Source organism: Chinchilla lanigera, unplaced genomic scaffold, assembly GCF_000276665.1.
Source record: "Chinchilla lanigera isolate Chin_1 unplaced genomic scaffold, ChiLan1.0 scaffold00023, whole genome shotgun sequence".
In the NCBI taxonomy this organism is placed as follows: Eukaryota; Metazoa; Chordata; class Mammalia; order Rodentia; family Chinchillidae; genus Chinchilla; species Chinchilla lanigera.
Genome location: NW_004955424.1, coordinates 525648 through 544692, shown reverse-complemented (window position 1 = coordinate 544692; position 19045 = coordinate 525648). Strand labels below are relative to the sequence as shown.

Genomic DNA, 19045 nt, shown 5'->3' with positions numbered 1-19045 from the left:
CTACGCAGGGTGACTGTAAGTCCCAGTTTGGCAGATAGTCTGGCTTGTACCCTCTGTCCCAGTGTAACAGGATCCATTCCCTTTCACTTTTCACAAGCCTCAGGGTTTGGAGGATTGAGCTCAATTCTGTCTCTAAATTAGATGTGCTTGCAGTTGGAGCAGGGCAGCAGCCATGGCAACCCACTTCCCTCTCCCTGTGCCCACAGGTGCCAGAGGCACAGAGTAGCAATTGATGAGAATTCTTGAAGGTCAGCGCTAGCGCATCCCTTCTTAGAAGCAGAAAGCTGGGAGCAAGGCTTCCTTTCCTTCCAAGCCTGACACAGAAAAGTCTCCATGCTACTGGAAAACTGTGTCAAGGTCACCCCAGAGTGACCGTGGGGCTTTAACACCAGGGCCCCTAAATTCACTGCTATGGTCTTCTTCCCCCCTCCACACCCCAAAACAAAACAAGACAAAACAAGAGTGCTCTGAGTCTATGACTGGTAGGCAGGGCTGCTTAGCCGTGGCTAGAGAGCTAGAAGGGCAGCACTTCAGCACTGCTAACTAGGTCCCTAAGGTTAGACTCAGAGATAGGGTATTGGTTATCAAATAGGATGGCCAGCTATCCTAGTTTGCCTAGGATTGACAGTTTCCTGGAAGGTGCGACTTTCAAGGTTTTGTTTTTGTTTTTGTTTTATTTTATTTTTTGAGCGAGGGTCTCATTAAGAACACAGGCTGGCTTTGAACTTGCTGTGTAGCCCAGGCTGGCCTTGAACTCACAGTGATCCTCCTACCTGTGCCCCCTGATTGCTAGGATTACAGATATGCACCACCCTACCCTGTGGAACTTTCAGTTTTAAAACCAGGAAAATCACAGCCAAACTGGGATGCATTGTCGCCCTGTTCTCAACCCTGGCTGCACGTAAGGCTCATTCCAGGACCCTTATTAAAGACAGTCTAATTTAACTGATCCAGGCAAGGTCCTGGGCATGTGAATTATTTTTTAAAATGTATTTATTTAATTGTTTGGAACTGGGGATTGAACCCAGGGCCTTTGCACTGCGCTGCATCCCCAGCCCATTTTTTGTTTTGAGGCAGGGTCTCCCTAAGTTGCCCAAGCTGGGCTTCAACTTTCCTTCCTCCTGCTTCAGCCTCCGAGAGTGCTGAGATTACAGGCATGCACTACTGCACCCAGCCTCTGCGTTGTTATATAGCTCCCAATTGATTCCAGCAAGCTGCCGGGGTTGAGATCCATTGAGTTATAAGCAATATCCCTAAACAAACTCTGAAAGTGGGTTGCTCAAAGAGGTGCATGGCTGGGTGTGTCCATCTCCTCATCAGAGGCTTCCACAATGGCAGCTGCCTACTGTTGCTATTTCTTTCGCCATTCCAAGAGTTTCTTCTCACAGGTGAGGACTGGCTTCCCTTTTCCCAGCATACCCCAGTGCCACCTCTCTAAGGCAGTGGGCAGTAGCATTGCCTCCTCTGCAGTTGAGACGTCATGGTTTGCACAAGACCAGATAAAGCTGGCATGAGACTCCCCCACCCCTGGGCAGTGCTCAGAGGCCAGCTGAGGGCTATGAGTGCTTCAGCTTCCCCCTCTGGGACCCTAGGAGCTTGAAGACCTGGTGCCTCTGCGACTGTTCTCTCTGCAGGTCTCCGGGATCATGTGGTACATCAGCACCCGGGGGATAGCCCCCCGGGTTGACTTTGAGGGGGCCCTGTGTTCTGGCTATGCACCTGATGGGGGCCTCTACATGCCAGAGGAGCTGCCCCAGCTGGACATAGAGACCCTGCGGCATTGGAGCTCACTGTCCTACCCTAGCCTGGTGAAGGAGCTGTGCAGCCTCTTCATCGGCCCTGAGCTCATTCCAAGAGAGGATTTAAATGGTGAGCACTCTGTCGCCAGCCCCCACCTCCAGCCACCAGCTGTAAATTCATCACCTAGCTGTGAATGTCTCTAGTTATACCTCATAAACTGGCTTTTTTCCCTTTACTCTAAAATCTCAGAGCCAGGAAGGAAGGGAGGGAGGAAGAAAGGAAGGAAGGAAGGAAGGAAGGAAGGAAGGAAGGAAGGAAGGAAGGAAGGAAGAAAGGAAGGGAGGGAGGAAGGAAAAGGGAGGAAGGGAAAGAAGGAGTAAGGAGAGAGAGAAAGAGAGAGGAAAGAAAAGAAAAGAGGGGCTGGGGATTTAGCTCAGTGGCACAGCGCCTGCCTGGCAAGCGCAAGGCCGTGAGTTCTGTTCCCGGTACCAGGAAAAAAAACAAAACAAAAAAAAGAAAAGATCTCAGAATTGGAAACGCAAAATTTCTAATCTATTCCACTTTCCACTCAGGGAAATGAATACCAAAGTGATCTGTAGAGAATTTGTTTCTTTTAGTTTGTTATTTAAAAAACCATACTGGGCATAGTAGCACATGCCTATAATCCCAGCACTCAGGAGGCTGAGGCAGGAGGCTCTCTGTGAGTTTGAAGCTAGCCTGGTCTTCATAGTGAGACCCTGTCTCAAAAAAAAAAAAAGATGCCTTAAGATTAGGGATTTTATAATCATCCTGAGTGGCTTAGATGTTGGGGTGTTTCCTTTGTGCATATAAAGCACCAGGACCCCAGATCTCTGTCTTATCTCCTTGAATGGTAATTCTGAAGGGACCTGGAGAGAGTCCTGGACCAGCTTGTCTCAAATTGCCGTGTGCCTATGGATGCCCCTTGGATCTCAGGTGAAGTCAGATTCTGATTCCACAGGTCTGGGGCCCTGAATGTCTGTCAAGTGCCCAAATAGGACCAGCACTGCTGGACCGTGGGCTGCGCTTGGAGGAGCTGAGGAAAGTCCCTGACGTAACGGTTGGCGTTTGGGGTTGGAGAAGGTAAAGCACCACTCAAAATGTGCTCTAATGGCAGTGACAACATTGCCTGGACACTTGTTAGACATCTCAGGCTGTTTTAGACCTGCTGACCCAGACTCTGCATGTTAGCAAGGACCCCGTGGCCTTGCTGTGCCGGTGAGAGTTGAGAGGCTGTGCTCTAGAGCGCCTCACTGTGGTACGGATGCTTACGTACCACGCCTGGTTCTGGCACCGTGGGCGTGAGATTTAGTAGTGGAAAAGAACCAATAAACGAAATCTTTCTGTCTTTAAGAAGGAAAACGAGGAGGATAAGGCGTTCATTCGTTTGTTATATAACTACTTAGTCAACTCTATTGGAATGAATGCTCATAAAAAAACTCAGACAATAAAGAAATCCATAAAGTAAAAAATGAGTTCTGGCTTCTGGGGGACTCCCCAGGATTGATCTATGATCGGTTTAGTGTCTGTCTTTTCAGACTTTTTTTCCTAGGCTTATTCAGTCCCATGCATAAATGCTTCATTTAAGATAAAATTTTCTGGGCTTTTGTGTGGTAGCAGGAGATGAAGATGTTAAACTTGGAGCCTTCATCCATCCACCATCCAACCCTCCTGCCCTCACAGGTCTGATCGACCGAGCCTTCAGCAGATTTCGCTCCAGCGATGTGGTCCATCTGCAGAGGCTGAAGAACGGGCTGAACGTGTTGGAGCTGTGGCACGGGGTCACGTATGCCTTCAAGGACCTGTCCCTGTCCTGCGCAGCTCAGTTCCTGCAGTACTTCCTGGAGAAGAGGGGGAAGCATGTCACTATACTCGTGGGTACGTATTGTGGGTGCAAGCACAGAGCCTTGTAGTGCCCTAACTTTAGGGTTCCACCTGTGAGACGCCCTCACATGAGTCGGGGATGTCTACAGCAACATTCTTAACCTCTTCTTTGCCATCCTGAAAAAAGCTATGGCTCCTCCTCAGAAAAATATTCCTATATACTCGGACTACTTGAGGTTACCCAGTTCAGCGATGCTCTGAATTTTACCCATGGATCAGTGGGCCTGGGCTAAATACTAAGTTCCTTATCCCCCATGTTGTTGCTTCGTTTGGCAACAATGCTTCAAGGGCCATTTCTTTCCTTTCTTTCCTTGTTGTTCTAAAGTGGGCGGTTCTTCTTTCTTCCCCTCCAGGAACTTCTGGGGACACAGGAAGTGCTGCCATTGAGAGTGTTCAGGGGGCAAAGAACGTGGACATCATCGTTCTGCTGCCCAAAGGTTACTGCACGAAGATTCAGGAGCTGCAGATGACGACAGTGCTGAAGGAGAACGTCCACGTGTTTGGCGGTGGGTGGTGAGGCAGAGCTCCAGGGACAGCATGCCGCTGTCTCCATGGGGTCTGCTGGCTGTCCTTCCCTTTCTCCTTTCTCCCTTCCTTCCTTCGTCAGCCATATTTCGAGGTCAGTATATATGGTGTGGCTTAGCCCTGAGTGGGCTCCTGGCTATGCAGTCCCCTACACTGTTGGAAGTGACAGACGTACAAGCCAATCGTAGCAGTGTAACGTCGGAAGTGCAGGTTTGAAACCACCTCTTGTAGGTTCCACTTGCTGCTCTTATGTATGCACCATGCAGCCATGCAACTGCGATTTTGTTCCCAGCACTGAAGTTCAGAGGGTGCACGCTCAGTAAATAATGAAGAGAATGTGTCACTACATCTTGGCAGTTCTCACCCTCCCTTACAGTCTAGAAATGACTAAACCATGCATGCAGTTAGCAGGTCTAAGTATTTAAAATAGGAAGCTACTGGGGTTTTCTGAGGTCTAGTGGGGTTTGTACCCACTAGTGACAGGTAACTAGTCATATAAGTGAAATCTGCATCCACATCACGAGAAGGGATGCCTTTTGTGCTCAGAGAAAGGAGAAAAACACCTCTTTTCATGCCAGAGCAGCTATTCTGAATGGATCTAGTCGGTGTGGAGACTGAGAATAGAAAAGGATGAGATGAGTGGGATGACACTGTTCAAGCAAGGGGATAAGAATATGAAAAGTGGGGGTCTCGGCTAAACTTTTGCACAGTGGACCTCTCCACAGGGCCTCTCTTGGTTTGATTATTCACCAGGCAGGTCAGCAAAGGTGATGGCAGAAGATATTCCTTCTACAACTGGCCTGGTGTCCTGGTGTCATCCCGTAAAGGATGTTTTCATGTAACACCAGCTTTGTCAAGGAGCAAAGGCATCCTGGAAACAAACCTACTCCTGGGAATTGCATGAGTCTCTTATGTCTGCTTTTAAGAGCAACCAAAAGTCCCCGTCTGTTTATGTCTTTAGTAAGTGCACACACATTCCAGGGTAAAGTCCATGGGTTAGCTAGTGCTGTGTTGCAAAATCTTATACGCTAGCCACGTTGTTGCAGAATCTTACACGTTAACTGCCCAGATTTGGTGCATTTTCTTGCAATCATTGCAAGGCTTTACTGTGCAAGATTCAGGCACCAAAACGGATACGTATGGATCTAGGACCAACTCTTCCAAGCATCCAAGTAGAGAATAGCTTTACATCCTTCTGTCTGGCCATGAACTCCTCTCTTGCCTTGTATGTGGGTATTGAAAGGTTTTTCCCTAGCAGCGGGAATGAAAGCTCATTCATGACCTGTGGGTAATAAAACACTGCTCATTTTTTAAATAATGGTAGATAGGAGCATGATGGGGAGTCATGTGTGTGATTGCTATAGTGAAGACATATTTCTTTTGAGTGTGTTCTGAGCTTCAAGGAAAGAAGGCATGAGACTTTAAAGAAATGAGTTTTGTTCATAAGCAGCACTTGCTGTCTGGGGTTTTGCAAGGTTTTATTATACAGTACAGGACACATTTTATAAGATTATTTTATATAACCACCCAAAGAATCATATACAAAAAAAGAGGGCAGGAAATCTGTCCACACACTAAAGACCAAAGAATCCAGCTGAGGGCCTGGATCCTGTGGCAATGTCCTGTATGAGTCGAGCTGAAAACCTAGAGCCTATAACAATGCCTCCCATGAGTCCAGCTGGAGGCCTAGAGCCCATGACAGTGTCTCATGCAGGCCTGTTTCACGAATCTGCACTGGGAAGGCCCAAAGGTCAGTGGTGGAAGCTAGAAAGTCTGTGCCAGTGGGATGAAGGATCTGTGCCAGCAGGCTGAGGGATCTGAACTGGAGCCAGGAGTGATGCTCAAAGTAAGAACCAGAGCTTCTCTGAAAAGTACCACAGCCATCCTCAGCAGCAGTAAGGTCCTAAGCTCCTCCGATGATGAGGACAGCCGAGCTCCCATCAGGAAAGCCAGTGTGGCAAACTTCTCCGGGAGACGAGCAGTGCACCATCTTTCCCTCTGGAGCCAGGAAGCGATCCTCAAAGTGAGGGCCAGAGTTCCCCCAAAGTGAACTGTAGCCATTCTCAGAGACACGAAGGTCCTAAGCTCCTCCTCCAATGAGAGCAGCCATGTTCATCAAGAAAGCCAGCATGACAATCTCCCCCAGGAAAACCGACAGCTCCCTACAGCTTCCCTAACAGCTTCTATTCTTCCTCTCCAGCTCTGCCTCTTGTGCTTCTGGCAACAATCCTCAGGTGGGCCTCCCATACCCAGCACCGCGCTGGTTCAGTTCAGCTGGGTGTTACAAGTTGACCACCAGTTGTCAATCCACCACAGCCCAGTTCAAATTCTCTCTTTCCTTTTTGGAGCCTTCTGATTGGCTGCTATAAGGATACGTGCGAGTTCAGGGGCTAACAACAAATATGTGTTTTCCCTTAGACTGATGAGCTCAGGAAGTAGGAATGAACCACCATCTTGCTTGGACACTGGGTTTTTAAAGTCATTAACTTGCCTGTACATTGTGTCCTTGTTAAATGTAGAATCATTAGTAAGCACTCGATAGCTATTGGTTATGTTACTTGGTATGCTTTTGGCTGCAAGTAATGGAAAATCTAACTTAGACTAACTTAAACAGGAGAAATCCTGTCTTGTGTAACTGGACATCTAGGGGTAGGGTAGCTCTCCCTGAACCCAAGTCCTTCCCATTCTCTCTCTGCCTTCCCCAATCCTCAGGTTCGTTCTTCTTGCCATATGATGGTGACTTGAGGTCACCAGCTCTCTCTCTTTCTGTGGCTCTTTCTTTAAAGCAGTGAGTTGTCTTTTAGCTCCCCAACCAACATCCCCTTGTGTCCCATTGGCCTGAATTCATCACACACCCATCTTGGAGCTGACCTTTGACCCCATGGCAATGCCAGGTGCTGATTGGCTTGGCCCTGGCAAAGGAATGCAGTCACCACAGCTGGCCCAGGACATTTGGGGTTCACATGTGGCTCTGGAGTCATCCCCCAGCTTCACTGTTCTACACAATGACTAGAGTTAACAACCTTAATTCATGCTCTGAGACTCCCCCCAACAAATTTCAACCCCCTTCCTTCCAAGTATGGAGAAATAGGCCCAGGTATCAGAAAAGATCAGTATTGGTGTGATTACTAGATGGGGAATACATCTTGGACTCTTGGCCATTCACTTAGAAATTTAAGGGCCGGGGATATAGCTCAGCGGCACAGACGCTTGCTTGGCAAGTGCAAGGTCCTGAGTTCGATTCCCGGTACAAAAAAAAAAGAAATAATATCCTCCACTTAGAAATTTAAGCAGTAGTTCACCCATAAATTAAGCTGATGTGCACAGAAAAGTTCTGCCCAAGCAAGCAACCTAGCACATAGGAGCAGAGAGCAGAACAGCCACCCTCGGGTTCTAGGTGCAGACAGGCCACAGGGGCAGAGTGACCACATCCCCTCAACCCTGATGGAGCTGTAGAGTACAGGACCAGCTTCTCTCCAGCTCACGGTCAGGTAAACAGTTCCTGCTTCTTTGCAAAAGAGTCTGCAAGGAGGGTGTAGCTTACCAAGGGGAGTTCTTACCCCAGTGTCCCAGAGGGTTGACCTTTTGTATCTTGGAACATTGGAAATGGCTCCGGCTACATTTTTGGTTCTCTAAAGCAAGGGCAGATGCTCAGGCGTACAAGTATGGGAGACCTGGTTGCTATCCCGAGGAGCTTCACTGTGAGTGTGGAGAGCCAGGCCCAGCCCCCGGAAGCAGAGTGCAGGTCCTGGGGGTGCGGCACAGCCTGGTGGGGACCTGCCCTGGGCGAGTGCTGAGCACCCAGGAGTCTGTCCTGCTCCTGAGAGCTGCACTCTCCTCTTTCCTCTGGCAGTGGAGGGAAACAGCGATGAGCTGGATGAGCCCATCAAGGCCGTGTTCGCGGATGTGGCTTTTGTCAAGAAGCACAACCTGATGAGCCTGAATTCGATCAACTGGTCTCGGGTCCTCGTGCAAATGGCCCACCACTTCTTCTCTTACTTCCGGTGCTCTCCTTCCTTGGACACGCACCCACTGTCCCCCGTGGAAGTGGTCGTGCCATCAGGAGCTGGTGGCAACCTTGCAGGTAAGGGGACCCCTGATGTGAATGGGCTTTCAGGAAGTCTACCTGAAACCCCAGTCTTTCTAGCTGCCCTTTGGCTGCAACTGGGAAGAGGAAGAAGGTCAAGTCCTAGTTCTGTATGGTTTTTTTTTTTTTGAGGAAGGGTCTCAGTATGCAGTTCAGGCTGGCCTTGAGCTCACTTTGTAGCCCAGGCTGGCCTCAAACTCACAACGATCCTCTTGCCTCAGCCTCCCGAGTGCTGAGATTACAAGCGTGTGCCCGGCTGAAGTCCTAGTTCTGAAGGTGACAGGAAGCTGCACAGAAGAACCCAGATTTCCTCCCTGGCTTCCTGGGGGTTTCCTTGGGCTCTTCCTGCTCAGCCCCATGTGCCTGCCCTGTCGTGCTCCTTCCACATGTGAGGAGATGAGGTCAGGGGTCAGCCGTGGAGCCCAGCTGGCAGTGCCCTCTCCCCGAAACACGGCCTTTACTCCCAGCGCAGCCAGCTGCCTGCTGCAGGGGCTAGTGGCTTGGCTGCAGTGTGTTCCCACCACTGGGCACACTCCCCAGGTAGCACGTGAGGCACAGGGGTCCTGGACTTAGGACTCTGGCCCCAGCTCTCTTCCTTCCTAGCTGATTGGGCGTGGGTTGGTCCCTTTGGCGCAACTGTAAAAGGAGATTGGTCACTTACCATGTTTCTGAGGTCTGCTGCTGGGAGGAGCCAATAACATTCTCCTGTGCATCCGAACTTTGTGAGGGTGAAGTGTGGCACGGCTGCATGGTGCCACAATCATTTTCTCAGGAACAGTGAACATTTTCAAGCACTTACTGTGCCTAAGTGCTATGCTAAATGTTTCTCGTGTATTAACTTATTTACTCCTCGCATGGGCCTAAGAGAAGGACATTACACTCGTCCCACCGTGTACATGAGGGGTCGGTTCAGGGACCCACATAGACTCCAGAATCCACGGATGCTCGAGTCCCTTATAGAAAATGATGTAACGTTTGCACATGGCCTGGGCGTATCCTCCTTGTGTTCAAATCAGGCTCATCCAACCCTCAGGCATCATGCAGCCCCAGACGGCTAACAACATGGTCCCCCAAGATCATGCAATTTCAGTATCATTGTGCAGTTGTTAGCGACCCTGTTCATGGCTCCACGTCGTGGTGTTTTAGCACAGACTGCATAGGTGACAAAGGGATGCAGCGCGGTGACAAAGGGGCTGGCTGTCCTCACGTGCCGGCCACACACAGGCAGCAAAATTGAAACCCCCGTGTGTCTGCTGTACATGCTCGTGTGTGACTTGAAGAACATTCAACACTTACCAGACAGAGTGCTTGGACCTTCCCGTGTGTGTGAGTGCATACGTGCATGTATGCGTGTGCGTGTGTGTGTGTGTGTGTGTGTACAGGTGTTTATTGTTATTAAGACAATTCCTCTTCACTGTGGGAGAAGCCTCAAGGTGGGACACCATGATTCATCTCTAGATCACTTCTAATCCCTAACACAACATGTGAGTGCCATCTGAGTAGTTGTTACACTGTATAATTTAGGGAGGGATAGCAAGGAAAAAAGCCTGAACAGGTTCAATACAGACAGTTACACAATTTTTTTTCAGTCCCTGGTTGGATGAATCTGCAGATAGGAAACCTACAAATACAGAAGGCTGACTGTAATTTTATTTCCATTTTTATTTATTTATTTGCAATGCTGGGTGTCGAATGCAGGGTCTTCACGTAGAGCTACATCCTCAGCTTGTTTTTTGTTTTGAGACAGAGGCTTCTCACTTCACTGAGTTGCCCCTGCTGGGGTTGAACTAGAGATCCTCCTGCCTCAGCCTCCCAGAGTGCTGGAGTTACTGATGGTATTTCCCTTTTTTAATGAGGAATTAGAGGCAAAGAGAGGCCAGTTTGCCCCCTGGTTACCATGACTGGTCAGCAGCAGAGCCCAGATGACACACAGGATCCTCAGCAGCTCTAGAGGCTGGTGCTGCTGCTGTTGCTGGTTAGCTCCTTTGGGCTTTTGCTTCTATGGTGCTCCAGGGGTGGGGGTATCTTAGTGGTTCGGAACCTTCTCGACCTCTCCCTGTAACGGGACGGGAAGAACAGGGTGTGGCAGTTAGCCAAGAATGATCAGCTTCTCTGCCACCCAGGAGGGAAGCCCACCAGGCTTCCCATCCACATCACCCCCATCTGCAGTGTCCCCTCGGCCGCACAGCTGATGGCCCTTGCTGAAGGTGCTCTGTCTGTCCTTGCTCCGTCCTTGCTCTAAGCTTTCAACTTGAACCTCCCGGACCCTCCTGAGTTTCCATCTCCTCTGCCATCCCTCGTGACGTTTCATAAGCATCGAGGGCAAGGAGAGTATGAATGTGCTTTGCAAACCCGTGCTGCAGGGGCGGGGTGGCTGCTCCAAACTGCCCTTCGTTGCTCCCCACAGGAAGAGTGCTCAGGAAAGCATGTGAACCCTTCCTGAACGATGATGCCCAGGGTCGGGGCTCTGATCAGTCAGATTTGAGCAAACAAGTCCTGCCGCTGGGTGCCCGAGGTGCCGCTCTGTCCTCGGTGGCCCCCAGGAAGCGCCGTACAGGGCTGCCGACTGCAGGAGGCTGGGTCCAGCCACGAGTGTGTGCTCTGTACTCGGACACACTTTTGAATCTGGACTCGACCACTTAGCAGGCCGTGGACAGGCCATTCCAACCTTCATTTCTTCTTCCTGGGTTGCCGCCCAATAGTGAGTGCGTGCTGGTACCCGGCAGGGGGCTGGCATATAGAACAGAGCGTGGCTACCCTCCCCTCTCTCTGTTGTGGGCCAGTTTATTACTGTATGGTTCACATAATCTTCCCCATGTAGTTGAAGGGCTTTGAGTGTAGTCACAGCTTTGTGTAAGCATCTCCATCATCAATTTTAGATCACTGACAGCATCTGGAAAAGAAACCTGGGCTTGGTGGTAGAGTGCTTGCCTAGCATGTGTCAGACCCTGGGTTCCATCCCTAACACCACAGAGAAACAAAAAACTATAGCCCCATACCCATTCACAGTCACTTCCCATTTCCCCTGAATCTTCCCCCTCCCAGCCCTCGGCATTGCTGATCTGGTTGTTTTTTGGGTTTTGTTTTTTTTTTTTTGGTGGGTACTGAGGATCGAACTTGGGACCTCACACTTGCCAGGCAGGCACTGCACCACTGAGCTGTATCCCTGGCCCCTGATCTGCTTTGTCTGTATTGACTTCCCTCTTTGTTTTAGAAGTGCCATTGCTAGGGCATATGGAAACTCTACGTTTGGGAAACTTTCCTCTCTTTTTCAGGGTAGGTACAACATTTCACATCCCCACCAGCAATGTAAAAAATTTCCAACTTCTCCATATCCTCACCAACACTTTTTATTATCTGCCTTTTTTAATGTAGCTATACCACTCATTGCAAAGTGGTGTCTCAATGTATTTTGGGTTTGTATTTCCCTGATGATTAATGATGTGGAATATCTTTTCCTGTGTTCACTGATCATTTATGTGTCTTTGTTGTAGAAGTGTCTATTCAGACCTTTGACCTATTTTTAAATTTAGTTATTAGTGTTTTTATTATTTAGTTGTGATAGTTCTTTATATGCTGTGGATGCAAGTCTCCAGTCAGATACATGACTTGAAAATATTTTTTCCCACTCTATGAGTTATCATTCCACTTTTTTTTTTTTTGGACAGTGTAGTTGGCTTTCTATTGCTATGACAAATACCTGAGATAAATAACTTCAAGGAGGGAAGGTTTATTTTGGCTTATGGTTTTGGAGGTTCTAGTCCATGGATGGCCAGCTGCACTGCTTTAGGCCTGTGGCAGGCAGAAACATTATGGTAGAAGGGGTGGCAGGGAAATCTGCTCACCTCATCGCAGCCAGAAGGTAAGAGTAGGGAAGAGGAAGGGGCCAGGGACAAGCTATGTCCCTCAGAGAGCATAACGTTTTCTTAATTTTGACAAAGCTCAATTAAAAAAACCTTTGTTTTCGCTTTTGTTTCTAAAAACACTGTTCTCCTCCCGTCTGGGCTCAAGCTGGGTGCCTCGCTCAGAAGATGGGGTTGCCGATCCGCCTGGTGGCAGCCGTGAACCACAATGACATCATCCACAGAACCATCCAGCGGGGAGACTTCTCCCTGTCCCCGGCTGTCAAACCAACCTTGGCGTCAGCCATGGACATTCAGGTGGGGCCGTGGGGAAGTGAGCAGCATGGCCCAGGTATTGCTGGGGTGGAGCCCGAGCTGCAATCAGGGGCTGAAATCAGGGTGGCTTGGGACTCTGCCTTTCTGCCAGGTGCCCTACAACATGGAGAGGATCTTCTGGCTGTTCTCGGGCTCCAACAGCCAGGTGATCAGGGCCCTCATGGAGCAGTTTGAAAGGACCCAGAGCCTGCATCTACCCAAGGACCTGCACAGCAAGGTCAGTCTCTACTCACACCCAGGAAGGGAAAGGGTGTGGCCGCACTGCAGGCTGGGGTGTGGGTAAAGGAAGGGGACACCTGGTTTTTGAGCATCTGGAGTGAACCAGGCACATTTATAGTCACCTTATGGTGGGTTAATGTCTTGAATGAGGAGACCCAATAAAACGCAGTTTAGATTCAGGTGGGCTGAACCCCAAATCAGCTGTGAGGTGCTGGGCCACTTTCTGAAAATCTGTGCCTCACTTTCCTCATCTTTAAAATGTGGATAAATGCTGGGCATGGTGGTGCACACCTGTAATCCCAGCACTTGGGAGGCTGAGGCAGGAAGACTGCCACAAATTTGAGGTCAGCCTAGGTTATATAGTGAGGTCAAGTCCAGCCTGAATTACATAGTGAGGCCCTGTCTCAAAATAAAATAAAATAAAATAATTAACAAATAAACTGGGAATAATAAGAATGCCTACCTCATAAGGTTACTGAGAGATTTAAGTCAAATAATATATATGAGGCACTTTGCATACTGCCCGGTAATATAAGGCTTCAAACACTAACTGTTAACACTTTTATTTATTCTAATGTTGATTTTTAATAATAGCAATAACTGGCAAACAAGGGTAAAGCCGTATTTTCCTTACAGTGTGAGCAGAGGTCGTCATTCCTGTTGCATATGCTCCCTCTCTCCCTCTTTCTTTTTTTTTCTCTCTGTCTTTCTCCCCCTCTGTCTCTCTCAGAGAAGGAGATACATTGTTTAGAAGCTGGAAAGGATTGCATTTATTTTAATGCAGCTGGGTGATGTTACTTATTTTATGTATCAGATATAGGATTTTTGAAGCTGCCTTTAATTTCCCACACCCCACTAAGTGGCCATGTGGACTCCACATACCTCTAGTGACCAGGACCCCCCTACCTTACACCAGCTCTAATTGGAGCAGGTTCCTTACACAGAGCTGCAGTCTGCTCCTTCTGGCCTGTGCACCCTGATTTTACCTCTTGCCTGTGTTTGGAGAGAATTTTCATTCCCACTGGTCTTCCCAGTTCCCTCAGCTGACCCTTCCATGACGTAATCCTGCTTGGTCAGCGACGTTCTTAGTGAGTTGTCCTCAAAACTGGAGGCGGGTCTCTAGGCTGAGCCAAACCCAGGCAGACTGCAGTGGAATTTCTGTCTTCTGCAATCGGGGCTTCTTTTGATGAAGTCATCTGTCAGGGGGTTTTTTGCTAATGGTTGCTTTTGACATCTGCATTCCTTCTTCTCATGTAACTGAGATGTTCCATGAAGAAAGACACTGTCTCCCCCATTTCTTCTTTTCCTCCTTAGCTGTGTACGCAGCAGACTGTCCATCTGCCAGAGGAGCATTTGCTTATTTACTCATATTATTTACTGTGAGTCAGGAACTGTGCTAGCTGCTGGAGATATGAAGGTAGAATACATCTTTGAGGCAGGGAGTGTAGCAGCTCAGTGGCGGAGTGCCTAGCATTTATGAGGCCCTGCATTGGCTGTATCCCCAGCATGACAAAAACAAGAAAAAAGGTGTCAAGGGCAAGAATTACATTCAGTGCCTTCTGTGACCCCTGATGGGGAACATTAGGTCCCTATATAAACAATTTTAGCTGGTCTCTGTTGCTGCCGAGTTCATGCAGGGTGTTTGGTATGCTATAAACACGTACATTTTCAGGGAATGATCAGCGACACGGGTGGGGGTAGTGCTGAGGCAGGAATCTCCCTCTGTCTGCAGAGGCAGGAGGGTTTCTTGAGTCGCTGCTCAGGCTGGGTGGGAACTGGCAGTTTGGAGCTCCGGCCTAGCAGGCTGGTATGCCGACAGCAAATCACAGGAGGTATCTAAATGCCCTTGACCTTCAGGGCCGTGTCAGGTCGTTGAACAAGACTACAGCTACTTTGCTGATTCAGGACCCACATCCCAACGAAAGGTTTTGACCCTACATCACAAGGGAATCCTTCCTCCAAGTTGAGTGAGGCAGCTGAGCACTGGGAAAGTGATCTCGAGCTGAGTCCGCCGTGCAGTGGGGATACTTTGTCTAAGCTCCTGCTGTACGGCTGTAGGCCACACAGTGCAGGTTCAGTACCCTCTCCCGGCTCCCCCGGCCCTGACGCCCACTCCTGGCCCTGGGACCCTTCAGCTTTCAGACGCGGTGACCTCTGTGTCAGTGTCGGATGACGCCATCACCCGGGCCATGGGCCGCTGCTGGGATGAGAACCAGTACTTGCTGTGCCCTCACTCAGCCGTGGCGGTGAGCTACCACTACCAGCAGATGGACGGGCGGCAGCCCAGGTATGGCGAGGGGTGTGGATCACAGGGCCTTGGACTTCAGGGACCACCCTCTCCCCCAAGTCCCCAGGACTGTGGGCAGAGGGCTCTCGGGGTGTGCTGTGTGGCCTGGTGGTCTCAGAAGAGGAGGTGTGGCAGACGCCCAAGGGGGCAGCCGCGGGGAGGGGGGAGGCATGATTGAGCTGGACCCCCAACTGGTTGCTGGGCAGCCTGGTAGACGTGAGCTCAAGGTACAGTCATGCGTCGCGTCTGAGCGCTGTGCCCACCCGACCTTCCCTTCTCTTCCTCCTGTGCCTTCATCGGCCCTGTCTGCCGCTGCTCCCTCACCTGGCCTCTGGCCCCGCCGCCCCCATTTCTGACAGTGCGCCCCGGTGCTGCCTGGCCCCTGCCTCTGCGGCCAAGTTCCCGGAAGTGGTCCTGGCTGCCGGGCTGACCCCCGAGACGCCGGAAGAGATCCGAGCCCTGGAGCGCAAGGAGACGCGCTGCACTCCGATGCGGAGAGGAGAAGACTGGACGCTGATGCTGCGGGACGCCATCGAGGGCCTAAGCCGGCGGTGGACGGGTCGATCCTCGAGAGTCTCGGAGTAGCCCCGCTGGAGCTGGCCCCGGCGCGGAGGTGCGCCCTTCGCCGCCTGGGGGGTGGACGGAGGAGCGTCTCGGAGGGCTGCGAGGCTGTGTCGGGGCCCAGCTGCTCTTGCTGTATCCCCAGGAGCGGCGCACCGATTCCTGGCGGTGCTGCTCCTGGTCCCTGGCGGGCCCGGCTGCGGGGTGAGGCGCACCTCCGGATATGAGCGAGTTTCTAGGCCTGCCACTGAGGGCCCTGGGCACAGGGGGGTTAGGGCCCTGAGCCTTGCTGGGTGGAGGCCGCTCACTATGTTAACACAGGCTCCAAGCTGACGGTCTCTGAGCCTTAATTTCTCTGGCTCCCAAACCAAATCCAAAAGCGTTGGCCCGGCGTGTCAGCTTCCAGCCTGTTGCGCGTTGGGAATCCCTGGGATAAACGCACTGCTCGGGCTGATGGAGACCCCTTCCCAGCAGAGCTGGGCCCGTGTGCAGCCCCGATGGCTGCGGGGTGGTGGGCCGAGGTGTCCTATATCCGTGAGTTGGCCCAGGCTTGCCGGGCAGCAGAACAGGCAGGGGATGAGGGCCCGATGCCAGAGCTGTGGAGGAGGGTTGAGCTGGGAACCACCAGAGCCAGGCCGTGTGGGAAGCACAGGTAGCATCGATGTGCAAACAGGGTGAGTTGTCCCATTCTTCGGATACTGAGTCCATAGCAGAGATACTTTTACATTGCTCAGATCCTGTGGGCATCAGAGGAGCTTTAGACAAACACAGGCCGGTGAGTGTCAGTGTCAGCTTCAAGCCATGGATGTGAGGTCCCCTCTGGGAAGCGGGGAGAGGAATTTTTTTTCACCACTAGAGGATGCTGTTGCCCCACCCAGCGGGCCTCTGACCGCAGGAGCCCTTCTCTGGCTCCGGAGCGTGAGGTGCTGGTCACCGATGATGGAGCCTGCCTGGCATTCCCATCGGGCATGCCATCCCCGCATCTCCAAGATGCCCAGGAGCTGGGGGAGAGGCTGGAAGGCACCAGCTACTGGAGGACTTGGCTTCAAAGCTGGACATGCATGCTAAGGGGGGGGAGGGGGGAGTTCCTAAAGAAAGAACAGTGGCTCCTTCTAGGCCACAGATGCACCTGGCGATTTCTCAGACACTTTGCAACCCATTGGTGCAGACACTGACGGAGCCCCTGGGGCCGCTCACTTGGGACAGTAGGCCTGGTGCTTAAGGGTCGCCATGTTGTTCAAAGCCCTAGAAAATGTTTTAATTTTTTTTTAACCCAAAGAAAGCAATGAATACAATCCATCTTGGATTATATTCATCTTTCTACCAGCTCAGTTGTATGATTCTAAATATTCTCCTAGAGGGAGAGGCCTATCAAAGTTATAATGCCCCTACTGTGGGCCCATTGGTACTTTACAAAACTTAGCTCACTTGACCTTGCTGAAAACCTGTGAGGTGGGTGCTACCATTTTCCCCATTTTACAGATTAGGAAACTGAGGCTGCAAGAGGTGAGATAACCAGCCAGAGGGGCACTGTTAGTGAGCACAGAGGCTGGGGCTTGAGCCTTTGAGTCTGATCATGCCAGTGCCTCCTCTACAGCCAGGCATTTCTGTGGGGTCGGCTCTGCTGTCTTCCTCCCTCCATCCTTCCTCAGCGTGGCCCTGCCCCTGGGTCCCCAACCGGCTTCTTGGGTGGATTTAGGAGCACAGCTGTACTTCACCAAGAGGCCTCCGGGAGGCACTGCAGCCCGCTTCCCTGCTAGCCAGGAGCTCCTCATCCCTTGACGTTTCTGAGGCAAACCTGTCTGTCCTCTGCGGGTCCTGGGACCTGCACACTTCTGAAAGGCCACCACACTGTGCGTGGAGCCGGGTACAGCCCCTGCCCCAGCACCGGCAGACAGGAAGCATGAACTGCGGGCACCCTGGCCTCGAGGGCGAGGATCAGTGCCACTCTGCACCTGCCTAGAAGGAAAGGAGTGGGGGAAAGGGAGGAGGGGACAGGAATGAGAAGTTTGAAGATGCACCCACCCCGTAGGCACACACACTTGCCACCGTGGACTGAAGGGTGTGTGTGTGAGACCGATCTATGTGTAGCCATTGTAGCTCACAGTCCTCAGGATGTAACTGGTGTCCTTATAGGAAGAGGAAATGGGGACCCCGATGTCGGCACACACAGAGAACAGCATGCAAAGGCACCACCTGCAACTTGAAGAGAAGCCTTAGCCGCCGGCACCTGGATCTCAGATGTCCATCCTCCGGCGCCCGAAGGAAGTAAATTTCTGTCTACTAAAACGACACAGGCTGAGGTCCACCCTTGCCTCAGCCTGAGCCAACACACGTGGGCGCGCACACACATCAGTACCCACGGAAGTTAGATGGACTTGAAGTCTTCTTCTTTCTGGTACTGTGATCCCAAATGAGCTGTTTCCTGCCTCTGAGCCTCAGTTTCCCCTTCTGCTGATCAGAACGCTTACCTACCTTGCAGGTCTACCTTGAGGATTACCTGACGTAACGTATTGCTAAGTGCTAGGTAAACTCTCAAATGCCGTACAAATGGTTCTTCCTATTAACACAATTATAGTCTGCACAGAACAATTTAGTACTTTTAAGCTGCCTTGTGTTTCTTACTAATTGCCCTGGGAATCAGTCTTATCTTGCCTGGGAGGTTGCCTGTCCCTTGGGGGTAAAGTTCTTCCGTGGTCCTCGCAGTGCTGAGGCAGCTCTGGGCACAGGGGTGGGAAGGAAGTGACCTGGCCTGGCTAGTGTGCCCGGCAACAGGAGTGCCAGGACTGTGTGGGAACTGAGTGCCTTAGATTTGTTGGTAGTGCTTCTGCTAGCCAGTTAACAAGCCTTATTAATCTGCAGTCAGGGTGCTGGAGCAGTGATTTCCTCTTGGGCATGAGAGCTGGGTTCAGCCCTCTGTAAAGCCCTTGCCAGACACCGATTCTTCGGACACCCATGAGAAGTGCATGAGCAAATGTGATTACAGATGAAAAATGAAGCTCAGAGAGGTTAGGTCACTTACCCAAAGCCACACAGCCACTGGTAGAGGGAGGATGTAAGGCCAAGGGTAGTGGCTTAACCACTGTACTAGACCACTGAGAAGTGCTTTGAGCCTCTGGTTAGCGTATATGGTGGTCTGAGGGAGAGATGGGAGATGGTGTGTGTAGGGGTGACAGGCAGCTGCTCTGGAGAGGGCCAAAGAGTCACGAAGTCCTTCCCTTCTGGCTCGGGTTTCCTTGTGGAGCTGGACTGCTCACTGTGGGACAGCTGGGAGCAGGTGTCTGCCCGGTGGGTGGATATTGCCAGGGGGAGAGGGTGACGATGATTCTGAGGGATTTTCAGCTCCTGGCAGGGAGCCCCTACCTGATGAGCCCCACTGGAAAGAATCAGAAAGGGGTGTCTGTATGCTAGGTGTGGTGGTGCACACCTGTAATCCCAGCATTTGGGAGGCTGAGGCAGGAGGATCACAAGTTCAAGGCCAGCCTGGGCTACATAGTGAGACTGTGTCTCAAATAAATAAATAAATAAAACACGGAAAAAGGAGGA

General features: G+C 51.0%; 1 protein-coding gene across 1 annotated transcript; it reads left to right on the top strand.

Annotated features, from left to right (window-relative positions):
- The first annotated feature begins 1089 nt into the window (after positions 1–1089).
- Positions 1090–17726, top strand: Thnsl2 (threonine synthase-like 2 (S. cerevisiae)). The gene is made up of 10 exons (XM_005385380.1): positions 1090–1388; positions 1635–1869; positions 3442–3636; positions 3996–4148; positions 8021–8251; positions 12266–12414; positions 12524–12649; positions 14787–14938; positions 15298–15551; positions 17636–17726. Exons 1-9 carry the CDS (start codon positions 1332–1334, stop codon positions 15521–15523), a joined length of 1524 nt encoding a protein of 507 aa, XP_005385437.1. The 5' UTR covers positions 1090–1331; the 3' UTR covers positions 15524–15551; positions 17636–17726.
- Positions 17727–19045: the final 1319 nt, after the last annotated feature.